The sequence below is a fragment of the Sitophilus oryzae genome, unplaced genomic scaffold (genome assembly GCF_002938485.1).
Source record: "Sitophilus oryzae breed Bouriz unplaced genomic scaffold, Soryzae_2.0 scaffold_465_pilon_pilon, whole genome shotgun sequence".
NCBI classification, from domain to species: Eukaryota; Metazoa; Arthropoda; class Insecta; order Coleoptera; family Curculionidae; genus Sitophilus; species Sitophilus oryzae.
The window spans coordinates 5,470,685-5,490,784 of record NW_022147046.1 but is presented as its reverse complement, the minus strand read 5'-3'; the positions used below and the strand labels follow the sequence as shown (position 1 = coordinate 5,490,784).

The 20,100-nt window shown below is 29.8% G+C and overlaps 2 protein-coding genes across 5 annotated transcripts; both read right to left on the bottom strand.

Moving 5' to 3' along the window:
- Nucleotides 1–456: 456 nt before the first annotated feature.
- On the bottom strand, nt 457–17,750 carry LOC115885943 (3-hydroxyacyl-CoA dehydrogenase type-2-like). Its single transcript, XM_030904978.1, has 5 exons — nt 17,671–17,750; nt 4,300–4,458; nt 4,083–4,247; nt 1,050–1,287; nt 457–786 (listed from the first exon to the last, which is right to left on the bottom strand). Exons 1-5 carry the CDS (start codon nt 17,680–17,682, stop codon nt 611–613), a joined length of 750 nt encoding a protein of 249 aa, XP_030760838.1. The 5' UTR covers nt 17,683–17,750; the 3' UTR covers nt 457–610.
- On the bottom strand, nt 8,651–12,443 carry LOC115885944. 4 transcript variants are annotated; one of them, XM_030904981.1, is made up of 5 exons: nt 11,723–12,436; nt 10,522–11,651; nt 10,052–10,244; nt 9,767–9,950; nt 8,651–9,717 (listed from the first exon to the last, which is right to left on the bottom strand). In XM_030904981.1, the coding sequence occupies exons 3-5, from the start codon at nt 10,222–10,224 to the stop codon at nt 9,544–9,546; spliced, it is 531 nt and encodes a 176-aa protein (XP_030760841.1). In that variant the 5' UTR covers nt 10,225–10,244; nt 10,522–11,651; nt 11,723–12,436; the 3' UTR covers nt 8,651–9,543. The 4 variants fall into 4 exon arrangements, with proteins under 4 accessions (XP_030760841.1, XP_030760842.1, XP_030760840.1 ...); XM_030904982.1 differs by having other exon boundaries at nt 11,318–11,651; XM_030904980.1 differs by lacking the exons at nt 8,651–9,717; nt 9,767–9,950 and having other exon boundaries at nt 10,118–10,244; nt 11,318–11,651; nt 11,723–11,900; nt 11,965–12,443.
- Nucleotides 17,751–20,100: the final 2,350 nt, after the last annotated feature.

The window sequence follows — 20,100 nt, the reverse complement described above, 5'->3', positions numbered from 1 at the left end:
CATCTATTATCCTTTGTTGATCCAGTTGAGTTGACGGAAGATTTCTTCTAGTGTTGCTTCAAACAGCTTTGGGAATATTGGCGAGAGTTTCTATATAAGGCCTGTCAATACATTGTTTCGCTAGGGCCTCTATTATTGCTTTAGGATAAAAACATCCTTAACTTGAACAATATCGTGTGATTGTTTGTATGACGAGAAGTGCTAATTTTGTTAACGAACAGCAAACATTATTGACACACCTGGTATACATGAATAACTTTTAATTTCATTGTCTGAAGAGTCTTGTTCTCACACCTTCTGACAACTATATCACCTACATACATGAACGGTTCTGTACAGGTGTGACTCACTTAGAAAGGGTTTGGTTTTAATTTCCAATCTTAATAGGAAGGCAATGGCGTATCATGAAAAATCTAAAAACTGAAAGTACTATTTGATTTTTTATTTATAGGTATATCTGCTGCTTAGTTTTACTATTTAGTGAGTATTCTAGGTTATTTTAAATGTTTTAATTCAGGTAGATATCCATTTTCTGTAAACAAAATATATAATTTTAGAACATAAAAGAATAAGAGCTAAAATTATAAGAAATTAATATCTTGCAGTACTTTTAACTATTTTTCAGATTATCTATTGTAATATTTGTGGCTCTAATTACTGTAGATTCAATATCAGCCTTGACTAGCTGACCAAACTTTCTGGGTTCATCCATGACAATTGATTCTTTTTGATTCCAGTGAAAGTAATCATTAGGTTCCTTTGACAGCTTATTGTGACTGGCCAGACCTAAAATAATGCCATCTTTTGTAATAAATAATTGTAATTGTAAATATATCGCAAAAAGTATGCTTAGTTATTAAAATACGTGTATAACATAGACTACCATTTTGTTGCTTTTGCAAACGCAACTAACATAACCTTAAGTTTGATAGTTCTAAACTAAAAAACGTAATTATTTAATAATATACTGGGACGTCCTCCTTCCATACAATCCCACTTTACCAACAATCTCTTTTAGCCGTAATATGTCTATATAAATTTATACTTACTAGTGCTGATACAAACGCATCTAATTCTATGTCCCTCAAGTTCTTCAGAGAGAGCTTCTGTTAAACCTTGAATGGCGGCTTTACTTGCAGAATAAGCACATGTTTCTTTGTCACCATCGAAAGAAGAATTGTTCGTCATGTTTATAATAATACCTCTACCACTTCTGACCTTAGGCTTATTTTCTACTAATAGAGGTAGAGTGAGACGAAGCAGATTAAAGATACCTAGAATGTTTTCCTAAAATATGAAAAAAAATTGATGATGAGTTTTTCTGGATATTCCTCTATTAACTGTGAGTATTGTACTTATAAAAGTTAGTCATAGAACACTTCGCAAGAGACTACAATAACAAGCAAAGATTTTTGTCAATTTAGGGTAATTATGTAGGTACTATCTGATTTTCTCCTATTTAGTAGATAATATCTACTTGTATACAGACTTACTGTGACGATTAGCAATTATTTTAGCAAACTAATTATTTATAAAATTCTAAGATACTAAAAAAATGTATCTAAATAAGTACATATTTAAAATACATATAAAAGTACATATTTAAAATATAAAATGAAAATACGCATTTTGTATCTCATACACTGTTCGGTTTTTATATGATTCAAAATAAAAAATATATAAATTGTAAAATTAGTAATTTTTTAATGGCCATAATGCGTTCTTTCAAAATCATCGAACAACTAAATCATTTCCATAGATCCAGTGACGTACCGTGACTTTGAATTTTGAGACCAAAAACTGAAACAATAATTTGTCAAAAATATCATATTACAGCTATATGTTTTATTTTGCATAAAAATGTTAACTAATAAGTTAGAATAATTATAATTCTTCCCTAACTAAGTGGTTTTATCGCTAAATTTAACTAAAGCTAAGTACAACACAAATCTTAAATACGTGGACTATTATAACAACAAATACATCGTAAAAGACTATTTTGGTAGCATTCTGAACGAGAATTCAAGTTAAACTTTTTAGAAAATAATTTAAAGGAAAAATGTTAATTCATTTAATATTAATTTTTGTATACTGCTCAGTTTTATCTGGTCTTCTATCATATATTTTGGAAATTAGAGTATGAAGATTTTCATGTAAAAATTGGCATTGATAGTGGTGGTGGATCACTTAAAGTTTGTCTGAATGTGCTCCCTGAAAATGATCCCGAATATTTCAAGAAATATAAAAGTGCTGGAATTAATAAACTATTCATAATTGGCTTAGGACCAAAGTTGTCTGAATCTTATGCTAATATTAAAAGCCTCTTTGAGACGTTAGATCTGCAGTCCATATGTGGAATTTGTTCCTATACTTTTGCCTCCGACTTTAAGCTTATTATGATTCTCCTTGGTCTTCAGTCAAATTCATCCCCTCACACTTGCCCATGGTATGATGTAAATGTAAAGGAAATAGAAATTAAAGGAGCATGCAGAACTATAAAAAGTATTACAGAAAATACAAATTTATGGGAACAATCTGGAGGAAATAAAACAAATGCCAAAGATTTTAGTAAGCGTTTTTGTTTGATATATTTTTTTGTATTTTTTAAACTGTTGTTCAATGAACCAAATAAAAAAAGGGCAATTATTTTTTAGAAAACTGTATAAACATACCTTTAATCATTGGCGACGAAGAAACACCTGTCTTAAAGTATATTCCCCCTCCTGAGCTTCACCTTTTGTTAGGTATGGTTCAAAAACTATTTGATTGTCTTGAATTGGAGAATACCAATGTTGCAACAAAATGGATAAAAAAAGCGGGATTGAAACTAGATCATTATGGAAAATGTAACAGAAATAACGCCAGACAACTTTTAAAGATAGTGGATATTTTGAAGACGATATCGCCCGGTAAAGAATCCTATTCAAAGTTTTGACTAGCAAAAACCTAAACATCTTTTTTTAAGAAATAAATATATTGCAGTGTTTTCTGCATTCAATCAAGTAGTTTCGATTTGTTTTATTCAAGCACTAAACAAACATTTTGAACATGACATCGAACAATTTAGATTGGAAATACTCAACTTAGGTATTAAGATAACTCCAAAGATTCATGCAATTCTGCATCTTGTGCCAGAGTTTATAAAAGCAAATCATAGAGCTCTAGAATTTTACTCGGAACAAGCATCTGAGCAGGTTCATTTTTTCTTTAAATTATTTTCTAAAAAGTTTAACTTGAATCCTCGTTCAGAATGCTACCAAAATAGTCTTTTACGATGTATTTGTCGTTACAATAGTCCACGTATTTATGATTTGTGTTGTACTTAGCTTTAGGTAAATTTTGCGATAAATCCACTTAGTTAAGAAAGAAATATAATTATTTTAACTTATTAGTTAACATTTTTATGCAAAATAAAACATATAGCTGTAATATGATTTTTTTGACAAATTATTTTTCAGTTTTTGGTCTCAAAATTCAAAGGCACGGATCTATCACTGGATCTATGGAAATGATTTAGTTGTTCGATGATTTTGAAAGAATGCATTATGTCCATTAAAAAATTACTAATTTTACAATTTATATATTTTTTATTTTGAATCATATAAAAACCGAACAGTGCATACCTCTATTTCAAATACTTGTGTCTGAAATAACTCACATCTCTGGCCATAACCTACCTACCCAAAGGCAACATTAACAAGAACCTAAATATGGTTTATATAAACTACCAGGTTGTAAGTTGAAGTAACCTACACACCATTTTAATTACATTTTGTAAATAAGCGTATTAACCAGTTACATACTTAGTAAACTAGCTGTTGGTTATTCACTATATTGCAAGAATGTGCGAATTCCATTAAAATAACAATGGTTTTACTTAGTTTTTACTATAGGTTATTCGTATTAAAATTAGCGTAGCATTCACTTTAGCTCTAACATTTATATCCCTTAAAACCTTGCATAAATCTACTGATATATTTTTTTTAAATTATATTTTAATGTGTTATCTCATGCCACGTCCAGTTACTTATATTGATTATTGATTAGCAGTTTTTATATTAGCAAAAATATTTAATATTTACATTTATAATCTCTGTAAACTTTTCCAAACTATGTGGCTCTTTCAATTTAAGATCATATACACCAAGTTTTTCATAAAAATCTACACAATTCACTATTCCATCTAAACGTTTATATTTCTCCTGAACCACAGTTAGTAAAGTCTGAACATCTTTCTCCGAAGTTATCTGTAAATGAGACATGAAATATTGAAAAAAAAATAAAGATAAAACTATTTACGTTAACAGGTAAGAAAATGGCCTTATCGTCGCCATAAATATGTAGGAATTTCGTGGGTAAGTCACATATAACCACGTTGGCTCCTTCTTCCAATAAAACTTTTACTGTAGCTCTTCCGAAATCGTTCGATGCTCCACCAGTTACGACAAAAACAGAGTTCTGGAAATAATAATAATAAAAATAAATGGTCTTGATTAATAATTAATCAATTGCAGTGATTTACTAATTACATAGATAAACTTCATACTTAATACATTGAAAAGATGCATAATAAGAAAAGAAATGTAAAATCGAAATTAATGTCCAGATGAGAATAAAAATAAAATGAGGAATAAATGTGGCTCGATTGTATGGACCAATGCGTTTAAACCTTTGAATAAGAAGACTAAGGAAGGAGCATAATGCTATCCATGTATTCATGCATGGTGGGCGGAAAAGCCACCATAAAAGCTCTCTAGGGTGGGGATCCTTGACAGTTCTGTTTGACGATTCATTTGACATATTTGAATTTCATTTGAAATTTTGTGGATTTGTCAGTCTTTACGGAGCTTATTTTATGTTATTTATTATTTATTCTACTACTGATAGTTGTATAAAGGTAGTAAATCTAGATGGAAATTGTGGCAGAACTTAAATTAACAGTGACACTATCGCGATTTATCGAAAAAGACTCTAAAATAGTTGGTTGTGTAGCGTGCGGTAGATCTCGGCAAAAATTGAGTGAAATAATGGAACAACTTTTCGCTAGTAAGTGACTATATAATATACATACGTGTAGTAAACCGATAATTTATGAAATTCACTTAAATTAACTAAATTAAATATTTTTCTTGCATTTTAGCTTTTATTTATTACTTGTCAAAGATTAGATGTCAAAGAATTTAGATACGTTAATTTGACTTACCTGCTTCAGTAGCGTATCGGATGTTTGTGTTAATAAATACTTATTATAACTTATCTATTTTTATTAGAATTATATATTTTTATAACAATTTTAATAACTACCAACATTTATTCACAACGTAAAATAAAACAACAAATTATTGAGTCTACCCCACGTCTACCCTACATCATAGTTTTACATTTTTTAAATAAAATTAGAACGACACTGATAAACCGGAATTTAAGTCGGCCATATTTGAGGCCCATCGCGGTGTACTTAAGATTTTTGATATGCTCCTTCCTTAGTCTTCTTATTCAAAGGTTTAAACAAACATAAAAAAATAGTAACCAATCAAAACAAAAAATATTAAATTATCCTAAGCTTGAGGTCTGCTGTTCCAGCAATAAATAGTTTTTCAGACTTGATTTAAACTTAAATGATGTACACTCAAAAAACAAAGTTTGAATATCTTTTCTTAAGTTACTAAAAATATATACAGAGTTGTACGTAAACGATACAGGTAAGCATTTTTTGTGCCTTATATTTAAATCATGCATCGAATTTCTAAAATTTAATTTTCTGGAAAGATCAGAAGGAATATCTTCAATATTCTTAATTTAAATAATTTATTTAGTTTTATCGATTTGAGTGTCCCAAAAGCTAGGAAAATGTGATCATACTCTCATATATTTAGTATTAGACGACAGCAGTTGTTTTGAACCTTCTGTAGTCTATAAGCATCAATGAAACTCAGGCATGGAAAATACAGGGTTGTTCACCACATACGACACGGAGTATTGTAGCTAAACGATGAGATTTTTACAAATCATAAGTTTTGGGTTCGATGAAAGACTATTAGAGGTACAATTTAAAAATAATTTTACAAGATACGGAGTGTCCCAAATAAGTAAAAAATATCAAAGTTGTATTTTTTTCAATGGAACTCTAAGAAAGTCTAAGCCCTGTATATTATTACATTTTTAGTTTCTACGATTAAAATAAAGGTAAATTTGATTAAGGTTTATTGTACTTAAACCTTACCGTTTTTGAAATATTTTCAATTTTGTAAAATTGCAGTAAAAATTTTAAGGCTTCATTTCTCCAAGGGTATCAAAGTTTTTAATACTAAATATTTACTGAAATTTATTTACTGATCAGTTATTGTGTTGCAATAATAAAAATAATGCTACCTTATACAGAGTGTCTAAAAATTTATTTTAAATAATTATTAGTTTCAAACGGCAATAACTTGTTTAATTTAAATGGAACACACGCACAATTTATTTGTCTATCAAATTATATTATACCATTTTTTACCTATCTCTTTAAGTTTCCGTAGAAAATGCATTTTCTTGTAATTTAGAACTTATTTATCAATATACCCATGGAATATTGACATTTTAGATTATTTTTAAAGATGTACCAAATTTTTAAAGAGTACAGACACTAATATTGTCGATATAATTCGTTTATTTCATTAAAAAATAAAAAAAAAACTGTTTAAATATTTGTTAAAGAGGATCAATTAATATAATTCCAGTATTCAAACTACATTAACTGACTGTTTGCGTTTATTAATAATAATTGCTCCAAATACTAAAAAACTGAATTTTGTATGGGCATTAGACAGTGTGATAAAAAGTAACACCTTAAAAATGATATTTCATTTTTTAATAAATGCTTATTTATAACAACAGAGACTTTAATTTTATAACTTATTATTATATTGATTTCTGACTCAAATCCACATTTATTTATAATAATTTATTAACGAACACAATTAAGTATATTTCAATTCGGGAACTTAGGCACTTTCGTCATCTTTTTCGGCGCCATATTGGTTTTCACGTATTTCCTGAGTTGATCCATAGATGTAAACATTTAAGGTGCTATCGCTATTAGTAGGGAGCTATTGTATTCATGTTAGCGTTACACCGTTAACGTTAAATTTGGCTTTTGCACTATATCTACAATGTAAGCTGTAAATATTTATTTTAGTTTATAAATAAAAAATATTATTAATTTTATGAAAAGAACTACAAATTTATTCTGAAAAAGTTTTCTAGAACCACAAGAAAAGTATTAATAAGTTAATAGTTAATAATAATAGAAATGATTAAAAATCATGTTCATCATTGTTCTTTACAATCATTCTACTAAAAATTTATTCTATGTCTAAAAATTAGATTCTACTAAAATTTGAAACACTACATATTAAAATTATGTTTACTGTATTTAGATAAAGTGTAGTGAAGATAAAAGCTAAGATCAAAAAATAGATGTGTTGGCAATATAACATAATGTCAGCCAGATATTCGGGATGTGCAAAAAAAACTCTTGGAAATGGGAGAAAACAGAATATAGAATTATATATTTCTGAAAAAACTCCCAAATGTACAATAAAACCTGATAAGTACAAAAAAAATACAACAGACAATACAAGAATATGACTCCATAATACATAACATAATATATACAGTACAAAAATATACCACTAGACATTATAGTAAATATATATTATATTAATATATAAATCTTAAGATACAGGGTGTGTCAACGATAAAGTCCATTATCTTATTTGTTTCGAGACTAACAAAAAAAATTAAATTGAATAATTTTAGAGAATGATCATAGTCTAAGATTGGCTGCAGGATTATTACGTTCATCATGTAAATAATCAAATCCTAATTTTTAAATATATTTATGAATAGGTGAATACACTTTTCACAGGGTGCCAATGAAAAAGTGGCCGCAACTTAGGAATGTTATATGAGTGCAAACTGAAAGTATATATTAGGATGTATTTGTCGAAAATAGTTTAACTTCTACGGGGTGGCTCCAAAAATTGAGTGAATTGGGATTATTTTTATTGCATTTTTGGCTTCCTTTCTGATCACTTTACATAATCCTAAGATATTATTAAATATGTTTTGTTAGTTTCAGAACAATTACTAAATAAATAAAAAAAAATATTTCAGCCTTTCTTTTTTTAAATACAAGAAATGTCCTGAAATCAAAACTATATTAGGTGTTTACTATATTTATTCTTTACTTAATTTGCTATAAATATCGTAATCTTAAATCATACAGGGTGTTAAAAATTCTATGCCAAACTTTCTAAAATATAAAACAGTTTTTCTTTGCTTTATTTTAAATAGAACCGCTAAAGATTTTTAAATACTTTAAATACAAAAAATGTGCATTTTTTAATTCCTCATCAACAACACATAATATACAGAGTGTTCCATTAAAAAAAGGAAGAACAACTATTTTATATTTTAGAAAGTTTAGCATAGGATTTTGAACACCCTGTATGGTTTAAGATTACGATATTTATAGCAAAGTAGTACCGACATTCCTTGTATTTTTTAAAAAGTATTTTTAACATTTTGTGTATAAAAGGCTGAAGTATTTTTATTTATTTATTTAGTACCTAATAGCTCTGAAACTAATAAAACATATTTAATAATATCTTAGGATTATGTAAAGTGATCAGAAAAGAAGCCAAAAATGCAATAATATATGTGGTGTTCCATTTAAAAACATCATTCCGATTCGCTTACTTTTTTGACCCACCCTGTAGAAGTTAAAATATTTTCATGAAATACTTCCTAATACATACTTTCAGTTTGCATTCATACAATTTTTTTATTATAGGAGCATCATATGCCTGACTCACTGTTGCCGGACCCGGATAAAGTAGTAGGAACGACTTCGAACTGTGGCAACCCCTATTTGTGGCCACTTTTTGATTGGCATCCCGTTGAAAGTGTATTACCCTATTCACAAATATATATAAAAATTATATTTTAATTACATTATGAGCTTAATAATCCTGCAACCTGATCCTGTACTATCAGGTACACAATTTAAAATTAATTTTAAATAAGAGGGGACTCCAAAAAGTGTGGCAGATATAATATTTTTTTAATGTAACACCCAATACAATAATTTTTTATTTTATATTTAGATTCTGCCCAAAATTCTATAACCTTTGTATATAAAGATTGATTGTTGATTTATTATATACTGTAGCTATCGCCAATTTAACTGGTATGCCAGCACTGGCATGGTAGTGGCAATATGTAAATACTTTCATACCAGTGATTAGCATAGAAAAGTTTTTACACAATGCCACTACCATGTCGGTGCTGGCATAACACATTTTTTTAAATAAATATTAAGAAAACTATTAGTTCTAGGTATATAACATTATTTATAATATATATCTGCCTCACTTTTTGGAGTCCCCTCTATATTTAAAATTAATTTACTAATTAAATTTACTCTTTACTCTGTCACTGACTCACACTGTACAACATAAAACAATATGTATGAAAAATAATACTAGACACTAAACACTACACACTTTCTTCTCCCTCAGTTAAATAATTGTCCTCATCTGAATCGGAATCATTCGTGTCGATAATTACAGGTAGAATATCGGAGGCATCAATCAGTTGTTCTTGGGCCCAGGCTTTATCGATTATGCTATTGGTATGTCTGATATAATTCTTCCATTTCTCTGGTGTAACCTAAAATAAAACTTTTAATATAAAATAATCTAAACCACATGTAATCTACCTTCTCAAGTGCTTCTTTCCAAAGACCTAATACTGCATCACTTGTAACAGGATGAATGGCACTAATCTTGGCATCATAGTAGCGCTTGCATTCTGACCATACCATTTCGATGGGATTGTACTGACAATGATATGGAGGAAGTCTCAACACACGATGTCCTTTCTCATTGGCTAATTCGTCCAGTCTGCCAAATAAATGCAATGGAATAAAGTTATAATGTTAAATCAACATATCGCATATACAATTGCATTCATGTCAAAGTAATAAGACTGTTTGTTGACTTACTTGTATTTCTTAGGTGCAACATTCTGCTTGACAATATTCCAAACCTGATCTTTCATTGCCAGAGGTGGTGATTGGATTCCCTTTTCTTGCAAGAAATTAATCAGGGATTCCTTACTCCAACTCTGATTTGGAGTTCTCTCGAAAAGGGTACTGTGGTATGGAGCATTATCCATTATAATCAGAGATGGTTCATCTAAATTTTAGATTAGACAATATTAGATTTTCCCATTAAACATAATATAATTTTAAAAAAAATCATAATATAATTCCTAAGAGCTTATTGTGAATTATCACCTAAATTTGGAATTAATTGTTCTTCAAACCACTTTTCAAAATTTGCCGAGTTATTGAATCATGGTAGTCACCCGATTTAGTGCCTGATTTGAAAACTAAGCTAGCATTCTCCACAAATCCATCTTCTGACCCAGCATGCAATACAATATACCTTAAAAAATCACTATCATACATACCCAAAAATGAAGTACAAGGTACATTTCTTTACAGTTAAACTACAATGTAATCGATATAATCCCATGCATTTATTGGTGCACACTTGTTGCTATGCAGATGTAACGTTTTATGTTTTTCTTTGCATTCACTCTTTAGGTTAGAAACATTATCGTTATATCAGCTGTTTACTGCTCATGCACCTTAGACAAGCAAAGAGAGGGGACGCGTAATCGACATCTACGGCCAATATCAAATTTTGTGATTGGCTCCTAAAAATTGTGTGTTTTTTTGTATTTTGTGCTGTAAAAAGCTTTTTAAAGACTTGAAATAATTATTATTTAAGTATGGTGTTTTGTTGTGCTTACAATTCTAAGATCTGTAATGAGAGAAAGAACTAGGAATCACTTTTCACAAACGGCCTTGGCATGGAGCCTAGCGATTTTCCATCACAAAATTTCTACTGGTAATGCCCGTCCCCCCCTTTCCTTGTCTAAGTGATGAACAATACATTTTGAAAATTTTTAAATTTAAGTGTAAATCCAGTTGGTATATTAATAACTTAACATTTTCCAAACATCAGAGGTTATTATTTGTCTATTTGTCTATTTTTTGGAAAACTGTTTGAATATTACAATTGGTTTTACACTTAAATTTAAAAATTTTTAAAAGTGGAGTTAACTGAGTTGTGCAGTGCATGGCTCATATGTTACTTACTAGAAACAACTTAACAGTTATCATATATTATTGTTTGTATCTCTATTTGTTCCCTTCTAACTGACCTATAAGTGAACCAATGAATATGTAAAAAACATGTACCTTACTCCTTCTCCAGATGTTTTACGAACTGTTTGTAGACTGCCATCTTGCCAGCTCTTTCTAAATCCACCCTTACTGTAAATCCAGGTTTCATCAAGAAATACTGGTCTGAAAGAACAATCAGAGATTTGATTTTCTTTATATTGTCGTAAAAATTGCAGTCTCTTCTGTGCAATATATGGCTGCTCCATTAAATACTTCCTGTTAGAATGCTTGCAACTTTGCCATCTAAACTGCAAATATTTAAGTCCTTTCCCCAACATAGTCAGAGACAACTGAACATCATCAATGTTTTGAAGGTTTGCTTGCAAAGTTTGTAATGTAATATGTTCCCCTATATAATCCCATACAGTGAAAAATTAAATACATATAATATTAAACAATAATAAATTTATTGTAGCCTACCTGCAGCATACATTGAATAAATACGTGTTCTAATTGTATGTTCATGTATCTTATAAGCAGGAATTCCAAAAGCAATTCTGTGACTTGTTGCTGCTTTTTGTTCTTCATCTTTCACGATTCCTCTAGAACTGATTCTTTGCACAGTCGTACGTGAAATTCCTAAAGCCTCCGATGCTCTCTATAAAACACGTGAATATTTTCGATTTAGTTAAAAAATATTAACTTGATAGTTGTCCAATTACATCGTAAACAGCCGACACAGGCAAAAGGGGTTTTCCAGCATTTTTTTCGAGTTTGAAATACTGGATAACTTTTAATATGAGCCGTTGTTCGTTTTCACTAAAACGGGACGGCATTTTAAACACAAATTAAATCACAAATAACTCAGTAAACACAGAAAATCTCCCACAAAAATATCAAAAAGTGATAAAAATCCTCTTTGAAAAATTTACAGGAAACTATCGGAGCCGTTAAAATTTAACGACAACTTTGACAGTCGGCGTTCCGTATTGTTCAATTTCGGCGGGTAATACAAACACGATGTTTGTCCTTTTCTATTCGTGCTTATCGGACAAGGACGTAAATATTTTATCCGTAATAATAGTGATCAGCATGTGATCAGTATATAAAAAGAATAAAATAATCGTACGATGTAATCAATATAATGGACTTACGTTTTTGACACAAAATTTCCATTTCATGTAATAAACATGGATAAGAGAGAGAATGACAAACTGTGACGAAAGTTCCAAACCTCACGAATTGAACAATATGTAATTAATTAGTATATGGGCGGAAATAATGGTGTTATATTTAATTAATGGTATACTCTTTTATAAAGATTTAAATAGTTTTCTTTTTGCATACAAATGGGCTAGTAATCTTATCGTTTTGCTAAAAACGATAATATTACTAGTCTGTACATTTTGTACATTTGTTGCTTTAAAAACAATCTAAAATGTCAATATTCCATGGATATATTGATAAATGAGGTCTAAATTAAAAGAAAATGCATTTTCTACGATAACTTGAAGGGATAGGTAAAAAATGGTATAATACAATTTGATAGACAATTTAATTGGGCATCTGATTCTCCTAAAATATACAGGGCATTCCATTTAAATTAAAGAAGTTATTGCCGTTTGAAGCTAATAATTATTTTAAATAAATTTTTAGACACTCTGTATAAGGTAGTATTATTTTTATTATTGCAACACAATAACTGATCAATAAATAAACTTCATTAAATATTTAGTATTAAAAACATTGATACCCTTGGAGAAATGAAGCTTTAAAATTTTTACTGCAATTTCACAAAATTGAAAATATTTCAAAAACGGTAAGGTTTAAGTATAATAAACCTTAATCAAATTTACCTTTATTTTAATCGTAGAAACTAAAAATGTAATAATATACAGGGTGTTCCATTTAAAAAAATACAACTTTGATATTTTTTATTTATTTGGGACACTCTGTATCTTGTAAAAATATTTTTAAATTGTAGCTCCAATAGTCCTTCAACGAACCCCAAACTTACAATTTGTAAAAATCTCATCGTTTAGCTACAATACTCCGTGTCGTATGTGGTGAACAACCCTGTATACCATACTGCAATATTGCAACTTTGAGAGTACGAGACTCTGACATAACGTTTTTTTCATGTTATATGCCAATATATGCTTCTGGGAATAACAGAACGTTCAAACTCAAATAACATTATCGAGCTAACTAACTAATTGTTGTCTATACACAATCCTACATTTTTAATAGATTCTACATTTTCTATGGGCTGATCATTTATACATATAAAGGTTTATTTTTGATTTTAAATAAATTCGATATTTTTTGGATCCAAATATTATTGTTTTTGACTTGGTTGGATTTAAACGCAAATTGTGATTTCTAGCAAAATCGAGGACACTCTCCTAATCTGCATTAATATCTGTGACTGTTTGTTCATAATTTTTACACTTAAAATGACAGTATATTTGTGTGTCATCGGCAAAACATTTTATATGAGATGTCTTTATTATATTTGGCACATCAAAAGTGTAAATCAAAAACAATAATGGGCCCAATACTGAGCCATGAGGAACACCAGAGGATATACAGAGATTTTCAGAGAATTCATTATTTAGAGTTGGTTTATATTTTGAGAATTCATTATCTATTTATGGTTTATAAACCAGAGAGTTGGTTTTGATCTGCCAAGTAGAATTTTAAAAAAATTGCCGAAATATTGTCAAGCTAATATATTTACATTTTTCAAACAACAACGCATGATTCGCGGTGTCAAAAGCCTTGCTGAAGTCCAATAACAGAAGAACAGATGCTAAAATGCTATCACATGCTCCAAAAACATTATCAGATAATTCCTATAATAAAGTTTCTGTACTTTGACCTTTTCTAAACCCCAATAGTTCCTTGGGTTTGGGTAGCAAGTTCGCGTTATTTAAATAATTTATTATTTGTCTATACACAAATCTTTTCCAAGATCTTCGACAAGGTTGGCAATGAACTAGTTGGTCGCAAATCGTCATATCTTGATGGGTTTGCAGTTTTTGGAAGAGGAACGACTAATGCCTCTTTCCATATTTGTGGAAAAATCCAATTTCTAAGCAACTATTAATAATATCACATATATATTTATCAATGCTTAGTAGACACATTTTTACCATTTGTAAAGTTAAATCATCAGAACCTTTTGCATTGGATTTTATACTATTTATAATTTTAATTATTTCAAATACATATGTAAATTTAAAATTGAAATCGTAAATAACTAGAAAAAGATTCTAATAAAAATTATTATTAAACACGTTTGACAACAATAAATATTTTGATTTTTAAAAGTTTTCTATTTCTGTGAAGTACGGTATGATCGAAAAAAATGGCGTCAAAGAGGGCTGGGGATTGTCAATCGACAATAATTCTGGCGAGGTCAACCTCTAGACGTCATTTACCAAAAATAGACATAATACTTAAAAATAACACAAATTAAGTATAGGAAGATTGAAAAGGATAGAACGTTTTCAGACACACAAATTATTTCCAAAAAAATATTTCTCGAATTTTAAACTACCCCAATTTAAAATTATTTTTACTGAATATAAAAGTAAATTACAACCTTCTTAAGGACAACTGGCAGTAAGCCCCATTAAAAAAACCGACCAGCAAACGTCTCTAGAAGAGGCTATACTGGACGAAGTAGTGGCGATCGGATCGCAACACAACGATCTACAAAATGTGGGTCAGGTGCGTTTTGCGGGGATACACTTTCGGGTGGGTATGATCGTCATAGACTGTGTATTTCAAGAATCGGCGAATATCTCTCTTTCTACGCGGCAGTTTTTATTCCGATAAACATTATTTATCTACTCACAGGCACGAAAAACGAGCACCTTAAAATTTTCATGTATTTTAAAGTTTTAGATATTGTGTTCTAGTGGACCGATTTTGATGATTTCTTAAGCAATTTGTAGCTAAATTACTTGACTTTTTAGCATGTCTTTATTCGAGCTGTTTGATATAGCATGTCTTTATATCTTTAGCTGTCATTTATACGAGGGAAAAAAATGTTGATATTTTGGTGAAAATCTGGAACATCCTGTGGAGTAAGTTAACGAAGCAAAGAATGTAAACATTATTTTATCATCTAGGTGTATCTATTTTAGATAGATTTTTGAAGACGACAGTAACATTTTTTCGTATTTTTTAGATTAAAAGCATGTCTTTGCTTTTGGTCCTAGTCAACAGACAACAGACCTATAAAATAGTGTTTGTAATTTATGTAATGTCACTGTCTGAAAAGTCATATTATTATTGTTTATTGTAAAGTTCTATCTATCTATCTCTTCAGCCTCTTCGGTCCATCGTTGGACATAGGCCTCCCCCAATCTCTTCCACTCTTCCCTCTCTGTCGCCATGCTCATCGATCTTGCTTGTGCCTGCATGTTTCCTCAGATCGTCCGCCCATCTCATCTGGGATCTTCCTCTACTTCTTCTATTCTCCCAGGGCCTCCAGTTTACGATGCATTTGTTCCATCGATCATCCTCCTGTCTGACATTGTGACCGGCAAACTTCCATTTCAATTTTGCTACTTCACTTCTAACATCCCTTACTTTAGATTTTCCTCTGATCCACTCATTCCTTTTTCTATCTGCCAGCCTTATATGTAGCATTTGTCTTTCCATAGATCTTTGAGATTTGGTTACATTATCCATATTTGATTTTGTCAGTGTCCAGGTCTGGGATCCGTAAATAAGTACAGGAAGTACACATTGATTATATACTTTGGTTTTGAGGTACTGTGGATATCTTTTGTTTTTTAATATATAACTTAATTTTCCAAATGCTGCCCAGGCCAGTCTCACTCGTCTCTTTATTTCAGCTGTTTGGTTTTCTTTTTTCAGTTTAATCATTTGTCCCAGATATATATATATATATATATATATATATATATATATATATATATATATATATATATATATATATATATATATATATATATATATATATATATATATATATATATATATATATATATATATATATATATATATATATATATATATATATATATATATATACTCTTCAACTTGTTCTATTTTTTCTTGGTTTATTTTGGTTGTTATGTTTTCATCTGTGTTTGTTGTGATTTTAGTTTTAGTGTAGTTCATATTTAGGCTTATTCTTCTAGCTGCTGTATCCAGTTCTTCTTTCTTTTCTGTTATTAAGGCGATATCATCCGCATATCTTAGGTGATTCAAGTATTGTCCACATATTTTGATACCTTTTTCTTCCCAGTCTAAATATTTGAAAACGTCTTCTAATGCCTGGTTAAAGAGTTTAGGGGATATTGTATCACCCTGTCTGACACCTCTTCCTATACGAATTGGCTTTGTTCCTTCGTGGATTGTAATTGTTGTTGTTGCTTCGCTATATATGTTTGCTATTAAGTCTGCGTACCTGTAGTCTATCCTGCTATTTATTAAGGAAGTTTTTACTGCGCAGTGCTCAATACTATCAAAAGCCTTAAACTAGCAAACATCTACAAATGCAATATATAGAGGGATGTTGTATTCATTGGCTCGTTCTATTAGTATTTTCATAGTTAATAAGTGGTCAACTGTACTGTATCCTTTTCTGAAGCCTGCTTGTTCTTTTGCTTGGTATCCGTCAAGTTTTGTTGTTAGTCTATAGGTTAATATTTTCGTGAAGAGCTTATAAATTACGTTAAGGAGCGTTATAGGACGATAGTTTTTTAGATCTGCCCTATCTATATATATGTTGTGAAGTTACTCTAGCAGATATGGTTTTAAGTCCAAAAGTTGACATCTACCATGATCGGTTAAAGCAGCAACAGTCGATACTTCTGTACTTAAAACTATCTCTACTAGAGTAAACGTCAATAAGCAATAATAATATGACTTTTCAATGACAATCAAATTACAAAAAACATTAAACAATATTTATAAGTGTGTTGATGAGGACCCAAAAACAACGCTTAAACTACTGTATATCGTTACTGTCTTATTTAAAAGAGAACATTCTCCAATAAAAATAAAGATATTGAGATGAATTAAACAATCAAAACAAACTATCGAGAAAAGATATACCTAGATGATAAAATTATTTTTAAATTCCTTGCATTGCTAACATATTCCACAGAGTGTTTCAAACTTTCACCAAAATATCAATATTTAATTTTCCCTCGTATAATTGGCAGAAGGAAACTTCATTTTTAATTTAAAAAAAGACACTAAAAAGCCAAATAATGTATCTACAAATTGCTTAAAAAATCAAGAGGGCAAAGATTTAATCGATAGGCTAAGTCTGCAGACCAAAATACAATAGTTTTGGTCCTTGACAGACCGCAGGCCCAATCTTCTGGTTTATGGGGGATTAATGAGTGTTTCTTTATTTAGTAACAAATGTTATTATTTACCTTTATTAACATGCTCACATTCAAACACACCTGTTTCAGAGTTATAACAAGAACAAGATAATATAAAATCTCATAGGAAATATAAAAAACCTTATTATACCGCGTGAAACTAAGATAAGATAAGAATTTATTCTAATTAAAAGAACTACTACCGAAATAAAGCTATTAAAATTATTATTATGCGATTTGTCCTCATTTGGATCGCATTATTTTAATTATCATTTGAATAATAGCAGGATTTTAATTTTTATGAGCGCTAGACTACAAATAATGGGTACTCGAAAAGGAAGCAAAACAAATATTTGAAATAACTGAATGTTTTTTAATATACAGGGTATAGTGTAAACTAAAATATTAACTTTTATTATATTTTGTTTTTCTTTGAAAATAACCATTGCTGAAATACCATGTGATAACGAAATAGTTATGTCGGCTCCTAAATGGTATCTTCAATATCCGTTTTATAATTGAATTGGCGAAACACAGGCATATTTAGTAAGCCCCACAAGACATTCACTAATAGCTAAGATTTTTTAAATAATATACTCAGATGCAAAAAAATGCAACGAAGAAATTTTTAGTCAAATTAAAGTGTTATATTTTTGTTATTTTTAATCCTATTTTCACGATGTTTTTTAGCAACCTAACCAATTATATTAACTTTAATTCGTAAACTCAGTTTTTTATAAACTTTAGTATTTAGCATATTATACAGTGTTAATCGAGGGCTTGTTTTTTTACCTTAACTTTAAAACACCCTGTGCAATAATTTCGTGCGTAAATTTTCCTAAAATATAATTTTACGATCAGAACTATATTTCCTGAGCATTTTATTTTTTGGATCATGACAATACATGCCTTGCTTAATTTTTAAGAGCGAATTGAACTTGCCACCAACAATTTGCAATTTTTTCAATTATCATTTCTTTTTGAAGTTATTTTTGCAATACACAAACAGACTTTACAAATTTCTTCATAGGATATTATAATACATTTTATGAGAGAATAAATCCGGAATACTCTCTATGAGAGTAGAAATTTTATTAAAATAGTCTTGCCACTGCCCGCACCTTATTTTCTATACTATTTTCTGATTTATATTAAATCTAGCGTGTACCAGCGACTTCGTTCGCGTCGATAAAAATGCGGGATAAAATTTTCTCACATTTATGTAAGCATGAGAAAAAACAATATGGCGATATTATTATATAACTTGGTAATATTTGAGGGGTAGTTTCATCTCCTTGGAATTTGACTTTCGAAAAATCCGTTTGCCAAAAATATGCTTTTTACGTCAAGCAGTTTAAGCAGAATCGTGGTTAAGAAATTACCCAACTTTTTGGAACACCCTGTATGATTTTTTAAAAAATTTCAAAATATGTAAAAAACCAAATAAATTATGCATGTCCTTCCCGAAAGACTAACCGTTTTTTAACTAACAAATATTGTAATATTTGAGGGGCGTTTTCACCCTTTTAGAATTTGAGATTCGAGAAACTCCTCCTTATCAAACCTCTACACCCCACAGTCAATCCGTTTGCCAAAAATCAGCTTTAAACGTCAAGCAGTTTAAGCAGAATGGTGATTACTGAATGGTCATAGCTTATAAAACACCCTGTATAAATTTATAAAAAATCTTAAAATATGTAAAACAGCTAAATAAAATATACGTGTTTAAGAGTTTTTCCTAAAAACTCACCGGTTTTTAAATAAAAAATATTTTAATATTTGAGGGATAGTTTCACCCCCTTAGAATTCGAGTTTCGAAAACTCCCTTCTTATCGAACCTCTACACCCTAAAGTCAATCTGTTTTCCAAAAATCAGCTTTTTACGTCAAGCGCTTTAAGCAGGATCGTGATTAATCAATGACCAGATTTTTCTAAACACCCTGTATACATTTTTAAAAAATCTTAAAATATGTAAAAAAACAAAATAAAATATACGTGTTTAAGCGTTTTTTCGGAAACTTGGCCGTTTTTTAAATAAAAAATATTGTAATATTTGAGGGGTGGTTTCACCCTCTTGGAACTGAAATTTCAAAAAATCCCTTCTTATCGAACCTCTACACCCTAGAATCAACTTGTATGCCAAAATTGAGCTTCTTACGTTGAGTGGTTTGAGCAGGATCGTGATTAATCAGTATGCCAGTCACTTGAGGATTTTATATATTACTATAGAATAGGTATTATCCTATATACAAGGATATTATATATTATACAAGGATATTATTTATAACAGGGAACACTGTAACCTTTATTTCCTAGTTCAAATATTTTCTTTGGCCATCAACGGTAAAAAAATGTCGATGGCATGCTTACCAGCAATAAAATATGGTCTCGTTAGTTCCAAAACATAATAATTTAAAATAATTAACTAAAAAAATGCTTAAATCACAGGCGATAGTAGGTGTAGAAACCATTATGGTACTC

Excerpts from the sequence above, each read along its gene's own strand:
- LOC115885944 (XM_030904979.1), bottom strand. The coding sequence starts at position 12,078 with ATGCCGTCCCGTTTTAGTGAAAACGAACAACGGCTCATATTAAAAGTT. Across the intron at positions 11,901-11,964 it reads CTGTGTCGGCTGTTTACGAT|AGAGCATCGGAGGCTTTAGG; the intron begins GTAATTGGACAA and ends CGTGTTTTATAG. Across the intron at positions 11,652-11,722 it reads TTATTCAATGTATGCTGCAG|GGGAACATATTACATTACAA; the intron begins GTAGGCTACAAT and ends GGGATTATATAG.
- LOC115885943 (XM_030904978.1), bottom strand. Across the intron at positions 1,288-4,082 it reads AGTTTACAGAGATTATAAAT|GAAAACATTCTAGGTATCTT; the intron begins GTAAATATTAAA and ends TTCATATTTTAG. Across the intron at positions 787-1,049 it reads ATGCGTTTGTATCAGCACTA|GTCTGGCCAGTCACAATAAG; the intron begins GTAAGTATAAAT and ends GCATTATTTTAG.